The following is a 14,545-nucleotide window of genomic DNA, read 5'->3' as shown; positions in this document are numbered from 1 at the left end:
CAATAGCTTTTTTTAAAAATAAGAAACAAAGACATGAAAGGAGGATACAACAACGAAAGGAAGAGCCTTGTTCCCCTTGTCTTTTGTGGGGTTTCCTATAGCTGTAAACGGTTGGGTTTTTTGTCCTCATGCAATGACAGTCAGCAGGTCCATCTAGTTCTCAAATAAAAACCAAATTCAAATATTTACATTTTATAAATGCGCCATTATGGACAAATATTGAGGGTGAAGCCTGAGAATGATGGGAACACCTGCTGGTGGCCGAGCAAGATTTCAATAAAACATACGACTTTTTAATGGGCCGTTTATCGTGTCAATACAACACGACACACAATAAAAGCTTACTTTTAAACGCCGTTTGGATAAAACGGACATGTTTCGTGTATTTCAAAGAAACGCGTCCTTTGTGAGCCCTGCCATATTGCCGTGAAAATCCGCATCATCATCGGTTGCCATGGTAGAAGCACGACTGGATGCTCAACGACTCAAATACTGCACCTACTGCGCATTCTCCTTACGAAAAGCGTCTCGACAGAAGCTCAGAGAAAACAACGCTGCATTCAAGACAATGAAACGTAAAACTCACCAACTGCAGCGATGAATCCTCGACCCGTCCGGTTTCATGGGATTGATGTAGGTTTGGTGTGTAGTGGGCGCGCGCCGCAGCTTCCCTTTCTCCTCGAGCGCTCCTGCTGCTGTCAAACGCGCAGCGCCGTCACGCGCACGCTCAGTGCAGGCGCAGCTGCAGCGACAAGAGAGCCTAATCAGCGGATCACACACACAAACACCACTACTCTGTAATACAGACAGCACGTTCTGTATATTCTTAAAGATTGGTTCCAAAGTTTGTCTGTTTTGAAAGAAACGCATAGCTATTTCAAACAAATGTATCCATTCACTCACTCACTCACTCACTCACAAACACACACAGTATATTTTTTCTGTCGTTTCTGCCCCCCATGTCAAAGTATACAGTCATGGAAAACAACCTCAAATCTACAATTTTCAGTCTACACACAATTATCTACATTACTTTGTAATAGCCATATTTAACCTTGTGTTTTTGTGCAGATGGATAGAGTTGCTTTGTAATGTTTTTTTGTTTTTTTGTTTTGTTTTCCCCTTAGTGCAGGACATCTGATTTATGATAGTTTAGTGGTTTGGCAATGCAAGTGAAAATGAGCATGTTAGTCATCCCACTGAACAGCGTCATGCTTGAAACCCATGCAGGCAGCCACGTCTTAAAACGTGAATAGTTGTATCTGCTTACTGTACATGAAACGTTATTGTCCACGTTTGTAATATCAAGGAACAAGGAGTATTAACCAAAGACACAGATGACAAATGATGACATAAGTGTTAAAAAACATATGAAAGTACTTTGTTTACTGAACTAAAGAAAAAACAAAATAGACTAGCAGTGGGATTGAAAATAAAAGACACGGAAACTAAATTCTAAACAAAATTTTAAACAAGAACGTATTTTTAAACAAGTACGTCTGTTCTGATAGGTTACCTAAAGTGCACTCTCAATACAATCGTAGCTCAAGTCTTTCTGAGGTAATGCAGACTGGCTTTGTTTATACGTCCCACTTCCTAGTATTGCAGAAGGCCATGTAAACATATCATCTAGAAATCATTGTACCAGAACCAACTAGTTGCTTATACAGTCTGTTCTTTTTCCAGCAAGGAGACTTTTTGAGAGGCTGATCACCCCTAAACCTAATTAAGTTAAGCTCTACACCTCTTAGATCAACAGAAAATAATAATATTGCATTTGAGTATATCATTGGAATAATTTTAGGGACATCTAGGTTACACTTGAGGTGCCAGAATGCTCTAGTCTGGTCTTCCATAGCCTTGCTGAGGGGATTCTGGGAGGAGGTGATGCAAGAGTTGAATCAGACATGGTCCTACTGTATCTGCTCTAAAGCTCCTCAATCGATGAAAGAAACAACCATTGACATTCTCAGGTCTTCCATCTGTGAGTTTATGGATTACCACAAAAACCTCAGTGATTGCGTAACAGTAACAAAACTGGACTGGAAACTATATAGATTAGAAATAGTTAAATAAAGAAGGCATTTCCAGTGCAGTCCGCTGTCTCACATGTACACGGCAGCTCCCAGTAGCACTGAAATGCGGATTTGAGAATATTTCCATCAAATATAGTCTCTCCTCACACTCACCTGTGGGATTTGACACATCATTGAACATTTCCATGGATGACATTCCTCACTTCAGGTTAGGCTACATAACGGAGGTCTTATGAGGAAATAACCAACCTCATTGACCTTTATTATATAAAGGTTGCTTATTTTCAGAGATTCATCAGTCTATAAATGTTCATATTTCTCATTGGGATATACAATTTTAAATATAGAACATCTATGTGTTTGACTTCAGGCTTGATGGGCTGCTAAAATAATGTGCCAACAGTGTGGAACAACAGACAAACAGAAATCAATTTTGCAATTGGAAAAATCTATTAAATACTGCCAGATTAATTACAAATGGGGGAAAAAAATGCTTGTGGTTCAGAGATTTACATAAATTCTCTATGATTAGCACTCTTTTTCAATATTAAGAGGAACAAAAAAATAGTTATCTACTGTAAAATAATAAGATAACATATCTTACCTGAGAAGGAAAAAGTGAAACTGAAATAAATTGAGGTTTGAAAACCTTTATTTCTCTTCATAACCACGACGGAGTAATAGTTTAAATGTGTTATTAGGAAAAATCGTATTTCTGAATCAAGCTGTTAAAATTGAATCTACAACACTGTCATAATTTTATGATATATTTTGCATTTTATACAGTCAATCTGAACAGAACCAATAAATTATGTAAAATATTTTCCTGCCAAGTGCACACAGAAGCAAATAAAAATGTACTGTATACCGAAAAGCAGCCGAGGCATTCAAACATAATACAACAAAATCAATGATCACTTCATTAGTGTTTCCACAATGATCAATGTAAGATTAAGAGCCATATTCAGCAATGATACAACTGCATTTAATGCTTTCAAAATATTCTGTGCAAACTTTTTAAAACATCAGACAGTGCTGTTGGTACCTTTAGAACATTTCATTTTGAATAAAAATTGAAAAGGTTAATCTGAAAATGATTTGCACACACATGGGTCCGTGCATCAGCAGCTCGCCTCATGCTAACTACAGTACTGTTAGTTCAGTCAACTCAACTCTACCTGCAATATTGTGCAGAATAAATAACTAAGGATTTTCTTGAGGAGACACTTAACAGTTTTATCCTATTGTAAATTAATGGATCAAAACGGCATTAGTACAACAAGCAGCACATGCAAGTAATAGCTAGTCAGTGTTGCCGCTAACATTTCATGCCTGCAAGGCTCTTTGTTTCAAACAAGACCCACAACAGAGACAATAACTATCCTTACAGTAACTACAAAGACGTAAAATCAGACCTATAATGAACCTATTCAGTCTTCTTATGTGCTCGATATGAGACAACAGACGTGATTCCCTATTTTAATTTATATGGCAATGTAACACTTAATTCCATTGCAATGTACAATTTTCAATGTTATACATTAGAGGTGATAATGGTAATGGTAAAGGTCAGTGATTGTGCAAGTTTGGTTTTAGAGTTTCAGAGTTTGGAGCGAAAGGGAAATCCATCGTACATGTCAGCTTTGAGTTGTGCCCATTCTGCTAGCTTTTGAACGACGCCCTTTTCTTGAGTAAGAACACTAGCCACTTTCCTTAACTTATTCTCGTTACGCTCCAGGTAGATGCGACCCTCAGCCAGCAAGAAGTCCAGCCTGTCCTGCCTGTTCTCATCCAACGGGACATCCTCACTCATGTAAGGGTTCAAGCGAAAGTAGGTGTTCGGGGGAAGGAGGGCGTCCAGCATTGTGTGGACCTCTACCATACAAAAAGAAGAGATCAATAGTAGTTTATGTAGTGAGTGACAAACAACTGTTGCAATAGGAATGTTGCATCCCTTAAAGAGAACATTTTATGCTTTTTGACATTTTCAACTTTCTTTAGAGTGTGTACAGTTTCCAAACTCCCTGAAACGTCGATAGTTTTCCTCCTGGGAACATACTCATCACATCCCTCATTTAAATAAGTCCCGCCCAAGGCATATGGAAAAGAAAGGGGCGAGGCCTGGTTGAGGTGCGTTAGTAATGTGTTAATGAGCTTTAGTAACTCACGGTTATGGTAAGGGACGTGACATTTATGAAACACACTCAAAATGGTTGACCGATCACAACACATTGGTCCAGCCGACCAATCAGACCACATTGTGGGAAGAGAGGTGCTGCAATAATGTCAAATATGACCCCAAAAACAAAATCAAGACTTTGTAAAAGGGCATAATACAGCCTCTTCAATTAAGTCATATTACAGTTTTCATTACACTGTTGTATAAACTGTTAAAATCTGACAGAGAGCTGCTAATTTTTTAACTTTGGGAACCTTCAGAGGGATATACAGACAAATGTATCCCGGATCAACTCACCTTCAGTGTCTGTGGCGCTGCTGATGACGTTGGTGAGTTTGGTCTTTAGGCTGGTGTAAGTGCTTGAGCTGGTCTTGGCGAGGGTTTCGTATCGGCCTGTTCCCAAAGACACCACACACTGCACAGGGGTGTTGGGCCACAAACACTTGCTCTCATGGATGGCCAGAGCAGTAGGGTTGTTGATCAAGAGACCACCGTCCTGAATAAAATCAAAAACATTTGATCATACCACAATCAACTAACCATATTTGTTTGAAAACGAGAAGAGATTCTTGTGTGCTTTATCCCAACAAAAATATACTATTTAAAAGAAATTTGAGGTTCAAAATAACTGCTTCTATTCTTGTCCAAAAGCAAGGCTTTCTTTGTGGAAATCTGGGTTATTCTTTGAAGCTGAATTTACATTTCCGGCTGATATGATTATGGGAATCATCACTGTTGAGTATAATGGATGAAGGGTCTCTCCTCCGTAGGAGATGTGGGTAGATGTGTTCATTTTCCCTGAGGCATTTGAAATCCATTTACTTGGCATCATCATTCTCGTTTTCAATGTCTCCTTTAAGGAGCACATCAGAGAAAACAAGATGAACGTCCTTTATTTCTCTAGCATGCCCTACATTTTAGTGACACGGATACTGATGCAAATCAGTGAACTACACTCTGCTTTCTGAGTCCAAAGCTAACAAAGGATAACTGGGATATTTCACCCCAAAATGAAACATTTCATTACACTTTTAAAGCCTGTAGCCTTATGTGGAACACAAAAGAAGATGCTTGGCAAAATGTCTAAGCTGCTCTTTTCCATACATTGAAAGTGAATGGTGACCATGACTGTCAAGCTTAAGTTTCACTCCATTACTCTCAGAAAACTATCATATTGTTTCAGAAGACATGGGTCATACTATGGACTAATCTAATTTTATGGTGTTTTTTTGCAGATTGACAGCTGATGGTCACCACCTAATTAGTTACAGGGTTATAATAGTCAACTAAACTATAACTATTAACATTTTTTTTGTTACTTGAAATAAAATAAATGTTAAAATATATAGAAAATCCTATTTCCTCAATGAGGGTGAGTAAATGATGGCAGAATTGTCATTTTTGGGTGAACTTTTCATTTAATGAATCAATTGATGAATCAATCAAATGAAAAAGAAAAACAAACAAACAGTTGAGGACTGGCTTCTTGTTTGATGGTTGAAAGCCCTTGAGTAGAGTATGCATAACAGAGAACAGGCCTGGCATGTTGAGAAGAAACTGAAGTGCTATTCAGAGCAAGAAAGAGAGATAAAGCGATAAAAGAGAGAGAGAGAGAGAGAGAGAGAGAGAGAGAGAGAGAGAGAGAGAGAGAGAGAGAGAGAGAGAGAGAGAGAGAGAGAGAGAGAGAGAGAGAGAGAGAGAGAGAGAGAGAGAGAGAGAGAGAGAGAGAGAGAGAGAGAGAGAAAGCTTTTCCCCTGGTGGCATTCGGAGTCCGGGCATCGAGTGCTCTGTTGGCAACAGGGTTTAGAGCCAAGAGCCTTTACTACATTTGCATTTTAATTAGAACACATTCATCCCACACTGCAAAAACATACATCAAAACACATCACAGCGACTTTGAATGCGAAATCATGGGAAGATTGACATAATGAATGTGTATTAAGTGGATTTGGTCGGCCCTTAGGCCAAAACATTGGAATCATCTACACAGACTATTAGATGAAGATCTAAAAATAGTTCATTCTCATCTTCTTCGACAATAAATTAGGCCTTACCTGAGGGCAATGTCACTCAAAATTTATCTTCTGTTGTTCCCCAAAGAACATTTGACCACAGAATGAGGATTATTTCTAATGGACGCATGAAAGCAACATGTGGGTCAATGGCATATAAGGGTGTCCATGATAAAGAAAGGGAAGAATCAAAGGGAAGAAATAATGGACAAAGAAAAATATTATTATAAACACATATTTTAAAATATCAATAAGAAGTTAAGAATACTTTGTTCAAATATGACAAGACTATGCCAAATGACTTGTATTTAACTATTTTAATACTGCTTTTTCTTCCATTTTTAACTTCCCCTAAAAATGATTAAAATGAATATCAATTCAGAAATGAACTGTAGCTATTTTTAGTGTATTTTTTTAATAAATTAATATTTTAAAAATATTAAGGTATAAATCAACAGAAAAAAATACCTATGTGACATAATTTTTACTTAATGCCCATCAACAATATCTAAATTCATTTTAATTCAGACATTAACTGTATTTTGAATAACTAAATAGTTTAAAAAATCATGTAATTTACTCATATGACATATCAGGACATTTTTGTTTGTTTGTTTATTCCCCAACAAATATTAAAATGAATTATAATCCAGAAACTGACTTATTTTAAATGTAATTTGAATAAATGAATAGATAAAAAATGCCGTTTTATACCATCATTTCTATATACGAAGAGGCTCATCTTCCTATTGACCACAGCTCTCATCCGACTCTGAATGAATCTGGGCATTCATTTAGCTCTGTGACCAATAGCTTCACTGGCCTATTCAGGAACACAGGGACATTGTGGAAAGCAGTATGTGAACTTGGTGGGTGTCAATAGGCAGACGGACAGAATGACGCCTTCCTGATGGCGCAACAGGCCACGATTCAACATTAATGTCTGTCACTTGGCGGAGACACTTTTAGGCTGATGAAACCCAGGCTGTGAGGGTGCGTTCGGTGTGGCAGCCATGGCACCGTGCCAGTTTGAGCTGGATGAAGACAAGCAGACAGGCAAGAAGACCTGACAGCCTTGCCAGTGTAGTGCAAAAACATATTCAGATCATGATAATAATAATACACTTTCCTGAGCAAATCTTACTTGTGCATCCCTTCTGTATTACAGTACGCAGGCCTATTCACATCCACATCAAGAACAATAACTTTAAAGATAACTACAACGGTAACTATTTTATTATCTATGCCAACACACGATATTGTTATGTTTATGATAAGCTTGCTGTAGTTTTGTCACTGGCCACTTTAAAGGCTCAAGCTCTTTTTATAGGGATACTCCACTTTTTTTGGAAATAGGCTCAACAGTTGGGTTTTACCGTTTTTGAATCCATTGAGCCGATTTTCTGATATTTAGAAGAATTTCTGGTCCCATTGAATTCCATAGTACTACGGAATTTCCAAAAAAAAAAAAAAAAAAAGTGGAGTATCCCTTTAAAGCAGGACTGATTCTGATTGGATGTCAATGTTTTTATCATTCACTTTTTTAGAAAGATTTTGTTCCAGCCGATGATTCCAACGGTGTCGCTCCTCTGTGTCGTTATCGTTTGAAGTGGTGATGTGGGCTCTGCTATACTTTTCAGTTTAGAACGATTTTTAAAACTCTATCTTTATTGTTATAGTTATCGTCCTTTGTGTGATGATTCAGAGAGTAGTGGATCAGAGAACTGAGGAGTCTAAACAAACCCTCTGACAGGAATCTCATCTGAGAGCCACTTTAAGGCAGCCGAACTGAAGTGCCCTAAGTGACGGCACTCAAGAACACTAATGAGTCTGAATGTGCGGCACTGATGAGACAGCACAGGAAATAGTCTGAGAGCGTGTTTCTTTTCCTCCTTCTTCTTGACAACAACCTTAAAAGGGTTTGTAATGATTTTCAATAGTGCAAGATGTCTGACCGAGGATAACATCAACAGTCAGAGAACATGAACATGAAGATAACATAAGGATAAGTTGATAGCAAGAACAGATAGAGTGTAGTAGGTGATGCAGACCAGACTTTGTGTGGTTTACCTGGTGGAGGTCATTTCCCAGCACACATTCCTGGAAGTAGCCTGGGGCAGCGGAGGAAGCTCGAATGGCCTGCCACATTTTATGATGACAGCCACCCAGGTAGTGTGAGCGAACCCCAGGCAGGAAGTTATAATTCCTGAAGACATGCGCCTTCAGCGGCAGGCCTCTGTTCACTATTGTGCTCACTGCCGACACCTAGTGGAAGCATTGAGTGATTTATCTAAGAAGTGAAAAGATGAGAATTGCATTTCTGTTACAAATATATATTTTGAAACCCACCTTCGGGCATTTAGGGTTCTTAGAGGTCTCTATCATTATCCCATTCCCCATTCTCTCTCTGTGGTGAATAAAAGGAAAAAATATTGCATTAAACGTAAACAGCAAATGAGATACTGTAGGCATTGTATTGTAATGAATTTAAGGATTTTATTTATTGCTATTTATTTTTGATTTTATTTCAAAGTAAGACAGTGTTCAACATCTCGTCTTTGCCTCTATTATTTTGTTATTTCTATTTCAGCTTCAAAATATTGTTGGATAAAAATAAAATAAAATGGATAAATAAAATAAAATATAGTGCCCCAAACAGGCTTGTTCACTTCATTGTCTTACTTGAGGATCTCCTCCCAAATCTGGCTGTCATAGTACGCGTGACTCCAACCCATTTTCACTGTGCCCACAATCAGGTTTTGTTTAAAGACATCAGATCCCAACTTCCGATAGAGTTTCTCACATTCATCCAGAGGGATCTGGAACACACCCAGCATAAAGGCAAGAATGGCCCCTAAGAAAAATCAGAGAAGATTTAGAAGACATGGAAAAAGACTGTTCACTCCTATACCATGTAGACATTTTGCAAGTAATTTAAATAATATACCTGTACTAACTCCACATATGTAGTCAAAGAGCTGATAGATGGGCTTCCCTGTCAAACTCTCCAGCCTGTACAAAGCCTGTAATGCAACCAAACCCCTACAAAACATTGACATAAAATTACAGGCCTGTACATACAGTATAAACATCTTATAAAATGAAACTAAAGGATCGAGGATTCACCGCAGCAAATGAAAAGTTTAAGAGTAGTTGACGGATAAAATCAGGCACAATATGTATTTTTTAGACTTTGGGAAATGTATGCAATAGTTTAAAGTCTTATCACTACTTAATAATTCAATCTAAATATTTCATAAGGTCTTTAATTGATAATTATATTGGTAACACTTTACATTAAGGTCTCATTTGTTAACATTAGTTATGTATGGGTCTCATTTGTTAACATGTATTATGTATTAACTAATATGAACTAACAATGAGTAGATATATTTTAACAGCATTTATTAACCTTTATGTTACTTAAGAATGTTCATATTCTGGTAAGTTCACATGTTAAAAGAAACAACTTATGGTCTTAAAAATGTATTCATATTTTTTTTAGATTCACATTAGCTAAGATTAACAAATACTGTAAAATTAATAATATAATAATAATTTGTTACATTTATATAGCGCTTTTCTGGTTACTGCACTTTACATGAATTGTTATGCAGTTTATGTTAATTCATGAATGCAGAATTGTTAGCTCATGTTAACTCATGTATTTACCTAATGTTAACAATTACTGTAAAGTGTTACTATTATTAATTTATGTCTATGGATCTATAATTATTGTATTTTTTTTACTTAATTAAGTTTTATTAATATTGTTTGTTTTATTTTTTTATTCTAGCCTAGGTAAAATTGTGACAAATTTAAAACATTACCCTGGGATGACAGACAACATCTAAAGGGATTGCAAAATTGTGTCAGCTCTATTTTTGGATGACCTACTTTTAGGTACATTTGGGCTGACCTACTTTTATCTTAAACATCCTTTCACAATCTGTTAATTTTAGGTTAATAATTTTTTGGATTAATGACCAACTAGCATCTGTCTGTCACCTGGTGCCTCCTCCGTCAATGGAGAGAACACGTATCCCTCTGCCTTTCACCGGGTCATTGTAGCCCACCAGTGCCAGAGCCTGTCTCACTGCAGCCTGCAGCTTGACATCTCGTGCCTGCCTCAAACGCAACAGACAAGGGATGATCTTCTCCTGAACACAGCGAGAGAAAGGAAGAAATTAAAAAAGAACGTTATTGACTGAGATTAGTCCTCCTCACAGACGTGTTTGGACACACTTACAGAGACTGCCACTCCTCTGGTCTCCGGAAACTCCAGCAGGTGGAAGCTCAGTTCCTCCACCCTGTTGATGATGATCTTCAAATCAGTGACTCGCTGAAGACTCTTGACCAATGCTCTGGTTCGGTTATCCACACTAACACGTGCTATAATCTACATACAACACACAGAACAGTCATTTTTGATCTTTAAACATTATAATCAATGGGAAATCGATATATTTTGCATAGGCAATGGGCTTCGTTCATGAAACATGTAAATCAAAAAAATCCATTCTTACTAAAACAGCATACAATCCAATGTGTTTTTGCATTTTATTTGACTTTTTTGCAAATTATTATTACCATTTTATGAAGGATATATATATATATATATATATATATATATATATATATATATATGATAGGGCTTTCAAACGATTAATCGCGATTAATCGCATCCAAAATAAAAGTTTGTGTTTACATAATATATGTGGGTGCACTGTGTATAATTATTTTATGTATATAAACACACACTCATGCTTGTATATATTTAAGAAATATTTTCATGTGTATACTGTATTTAGATTTATATATCCTTAAATGTAAATATGTAAATATAAATATTTTATATATATATAATATTTTTTCTTAAATATATATGCATGTGTGTGTATTTATACATTTACAAAATAATTATACACAGTGCACCCACATATATTATGTAAACAAAAACTTTTATTTTGGAAGCGATTAATCGCGATTAATCATTTGACAGCCCTAATATATATATATATATATATATATATATATATATATATATATATATATATATATATATATATATATATATATATATTACAAAAATTGTTAGTGGTTCTAAAAATAATAATAATAATAATAATAGCTAATAATATCTAATAATAATAAGAATAATAATAATATATCGTATTAATACATCTTATTTTATTTTAGATAGATAGATTCAACCCCAAAATTATTCTGTTGACCACACTGAAACAAATGTATCAGTTTTTTGAAACTCAAAGCTTTCACTCCAAAAAAAAAAAAAAAAAAAAAAAAACAGAGAACTCAGTTAAGTCTATTGTAATATATTTACAGGGATAGTATTCTACCTTCTCCCTCTGAGACATCAGTTTCTGTTCTTTCTCCTCTGCCTCTTTCTTCTCCTTGCTTTCTGCACTCTTTGCATCCTGAGACACGTTCACTTCAATTCCAGAGGGTTTGTCCTTCTCTGCCGTGCCACCCTTTGAGTCCATTCTAAACTTTGGAACGAGAGGAGTGATGTAGTTACCTACAAAAGCCTGGACACTTGGCCTAGGGTAGGACAGGTAATGACTGATGCCTTTCCTTGGCGAAAGGGGGATGGCTGAAATGCCCTCGTCCTGAGCTGGAGCAGAAGGGGCTTGTGGACTTGGGATGGAGCCATCCTTGTCAATGGCAGATGGACCAGAGGGCGTTTCTGGTGTGGATCTATGGGACACAGGTGCTGCCATAAGGATATGATCCTTGCTAACTTTGGGAAGAGTGCTAGGTTGGATCTGAGATGTCGAAGGTGTTGTGTCTTCTCTATCCAGTTGTGATCGTTTGTCATCTCGTGTGTCGCTTCCAAAGTAGGCATTGACATGTTCAGCCAGGTGACTGTACGTTTCATCCATGTTGGTGGTGAACGCAGTGGGCTGGAAGCGTTGCAGCGTTTGCTTTGCAACCCCGCTGGATGTGTTTCCTGTGCTGTTTGACAGATTACTAATAGATGTTGGTGCTTCTTTAGGAGGTTCCATGTCTTTTTTTACTTCAATCTCCCTGGGCGGATCAGGTGCCGCCACAGTCATAACAGCTCCAGCCTTTGGCTCGGCGCATTCCACTTGAACTTCTATAGCTTTGGCCTGAGTGGCACTGGGTTTGAGGCGTGTGATCCTGGAGAAGAGTTCGGAGTTCACCGTTCCGCTCACGGCCTTGGTAACGGTGTCCAATGTGCTCCTGATGCGCGACATGCGGCGAGGTTACTCGAGGGAATTCAGGAATATTCCTTGAGAAAACACACTTGTGTGGACTTGGCATCAAAGCTACTGAGCCATGCAGAGCTCAATCAAAGCTTTAGCCATTTCACATCTGCTAGATAAGTGCTCTGTGCATATTTATAAGAGTAGGAGCTTTCCATATTTTAAAGGCGACCTGTAAAGTGAAAGATTGTCATTTGTTATTCTTAAGTTAATAATGTATAATATAATTTTTAAAAAAGTATGGAACCACACAGAACATCCTTGTAACTGCATAAAAATGTGCTAAAAAACACAAACTATGGTGTGACTTGAAAACTCCTTTTTGAAGTTTTAAAACTCCATTTATTGTAACTACATGAAAAGAGTATCCAGTTTTTCAATAACACTTAATTGCAAGGTGACATATTTACATTGTAGCCTACTTACTCAAATTTATACATTTATGTTGGCTAATAGAAGTTCTGAATGGCTGGTAACTTAAAATGTAGAAGCCAATTTGGCCGGTGAGTAAAAAAGTGAATTTCAAACCCTGCTTGTAACGTTAATTATATACATAATTTACTGTTATTACTAGTAAGTAAATGTAGTAGGCTAATGTGTAACTACGTCACCTTCAAATAAACTAAGTGTTACCTTTTTTTCCAACAGAAACCATACAGATTTTCAAAGCAAAAAACAAACAAACAAAAAAAAATAATAAACAACAACAACAAAAAAAGTTGAACTACGAAAATAATTTTTTAAAAGCATTATTAATGCAACACCCGTCCCCTGTCTGTCATCACCATGGAAACCGACGTCAACATGACAGAAACACTGACAGCTATGGAGATGGACAGCGCAAATATCCCACAATGTGAGCATAAAATCAAAAATATCGACTGGATCTCATGCAAAGACTTTACAATCGAGATCGGAGAGCATCAGATCAGGCAATACATGGACACATGGGATATACAGCAACCCGGCTGGCTCTACAGCATGAAGTTTCTGCAGGAAACAGAGCTGGAGTTTAAAAAGCAATACAAGTACGAAGCCAAATGGAGCATGCCGACCCGAAGTACCCCGATCCCCAGAGCCACAGCAAGCGTGTATTTCATCATCGAAATCTCCAAAATCAAACCAGATACACTGCCTGTAGACGTACACTTCCTCGTTGAAACCAACAGGTTCAAACATATTCCAGGACGAACGAGGTTCAGGGAAAAGTGGCTGGTGGATGTCATTGAGAGCAATAGACTACTGATAGACACTGTTGGCTTTTAAAACGTCAAAAACTGTCATTATAACTCCGTTATGCAAAAACAAACTATATATTTCAATGAAAATCAATTAAAAATGATTTAACTGTTGTTTTATAAGCTGTAGTAGCTGCTAACGTTACTGTATGTAACTTTACAGGTGTTTAGTATAGAAATAAGAAACCTCTTATCAACCATAATGCTGTTTTTGCCAGTTTAATCTTAATTATCTAAGCGCAAAATGTAATTTACTTTTATCAATATAATACATCATTATCTTTATATGCAATTAATATTTTTATAGAGACAACAATGTATTGTTACATAACAGTTATGTTTACTATTTTTAAGAGGCTGCTCATTGGACCCTTGGTGTTGTTATGATCACCTAAGACTGTACAATAAACAACTCTGCTCTATTAAGAGGGAATTTGACATATTACGCATACAATAAAATTACATACCAGGCGAGTGGCTATTATTCGCCGTCATTTCGTTCAGAAATATTTTGAAAACAGAGAGATGTATGAATCCCAACTGGAAAATTCGACAGGAAACGTTTAGAAGCAGAACAGATGACGTGATTCGCAAACAGCCAATCAGAGGGCCGGGAATCTCCTCTTCTTCTCAGGTGACAGGATCAACGCAAACAAAATGGAAATAGCACACTGCCAACTACTGGTAATAAGTGAAACAACATACCATAGAAAAAAATGATTATCATCCCCAGTTATGAAATGAGGAACTTTATAAACATGTTTACTTAGTTAGTTAGAATGTTTTGTTACGTAAAAAGGGATTTTTGCATATTAAATAGCAAAATAGCACA

The 14,545-nt window shown here is 36.9% G+C and overlaps 3 protein-coding genes across 21 annotated transcripts in view; 1 reads left to right on the top strand and 2 right to left on the bottom strand.

The window, feature by feature from the left end:
* The window catches only part of nrcama (neuronal cell adhesion molecule a), a 46,061-nt gene extending 45,315 nt beyond the window's left edge, over positions 1-746 (bottom strand). For 11 of the 19 annotated variants that reach the window (XM_039668124.2, XM_089127251.1, XM_089127255.1 and 8 more), the window contains exon 1: positions 587-746. The gene's annotated coding sequence lies outside the window, so the exon portion shown is untranslated. The remainder of the gene's footprint in view (positions 1-586) is intronic. The other 8 variants (XM_089127253.1, XM_089127257.1, XM_039668143.2 and 5 more) reach the window with 2 other exon arrangements.
* Positions 747-3,300: 2,554 nt separating this feature from the next.
* On the bottom strand, positions 3,301-14,321 carry pnpla8 (patatin-like phospholipase domain containing 8). Its single transcript, XM_039668146.2, has 10 exons — positions 14,181-14,321; positions 11,588-12,647; positions 10,477-10,626; positions 10,236-10,387; positions 9,175-9,269; positions 8,910-9,081; positions 8,577-8,634; positions 8,298-8,492; positions 4,513-4,711; positions 3,301-3,911 (listed from the first exon to the last, which is right to left on the bottom strand). The coding sequence occupies exons 2-10, from the start codon at positions 12,464-12,466 to the stop codon at positions 3,637-3,639; spliced, it is 2,175 nt and encodes a 724-aa protein (XP_039524080.2). The 5' UTR covers positions 12,467-12,647; positions 14,181-14,321; the 3' UTR covers positions 3,301-3,636.
* akap14 (A-kinase anchoring protein 14) lies at positions 13,181-13,827 on the top strand. Its single transcript, XM_039667901.2, has one exon. It carries the CDS (start codon positions 13,262-13,264, stop codon positions 13,739-13,741), a length of 480 nt encoding a protein of 159 aa, XP_039523835.2. The 5' UTR covers positions 13,181-13,261; the 3' UTR covers positions 13,742-13,827.
* Positions 14,322-14,545: the final 224 nt, after the last annotated feature.

This window comes from Pimephales promelas, chromosome 24 (genome assembly GCF_988280905.1).
Source record: "Pimephales promelas chromosome 24, fPimPro1.hap1.1, whole genome shotgun sequence".
Classification (NCBI taxonomy): domain Eukaryota; kingdom Metazoa; phylum Chordata; class Actinopteri; order Cypriniformes; family Leuciscidae; genus Pimephales; species Pimephales promelas.
The sequence above is the reverse complement of the archived record's forward strand: the minus strand, read 5'-3'. Positions and strand labels throughout refer to the sequence as shown.

Bases quoted from the DNA above. Each gene is read 5' to 3' on its own strand.
- pnpla8 (XM_039668146.2), bottom strand. From the start codon at position 12,466: ATGTCGCGCATCAGGAGCACATTGGACACCGTTACCAAGGCCGTGAGC. The intron at 9,270-10,235 runs GTGACAGACAGA...AATGTTTTGTAG, and splicing joins ATTGACGGAGGAGGCACCAG to GGGTTTGGTTGCATTACAGG. The intron at 4,712-8,297 runs GTAAACCACACA...GATTTTATTCAG, and splicing joins TGGGAAATGACCTCCACCAG to GACGGTGGTCTCTTGATCAA.
- akap14 (XM_039667901.2), top strand. From the start codon at position 13,262: ATGGAAACCGACGTCAACATGACAGAAACACTGACAGCTATGGAGATG.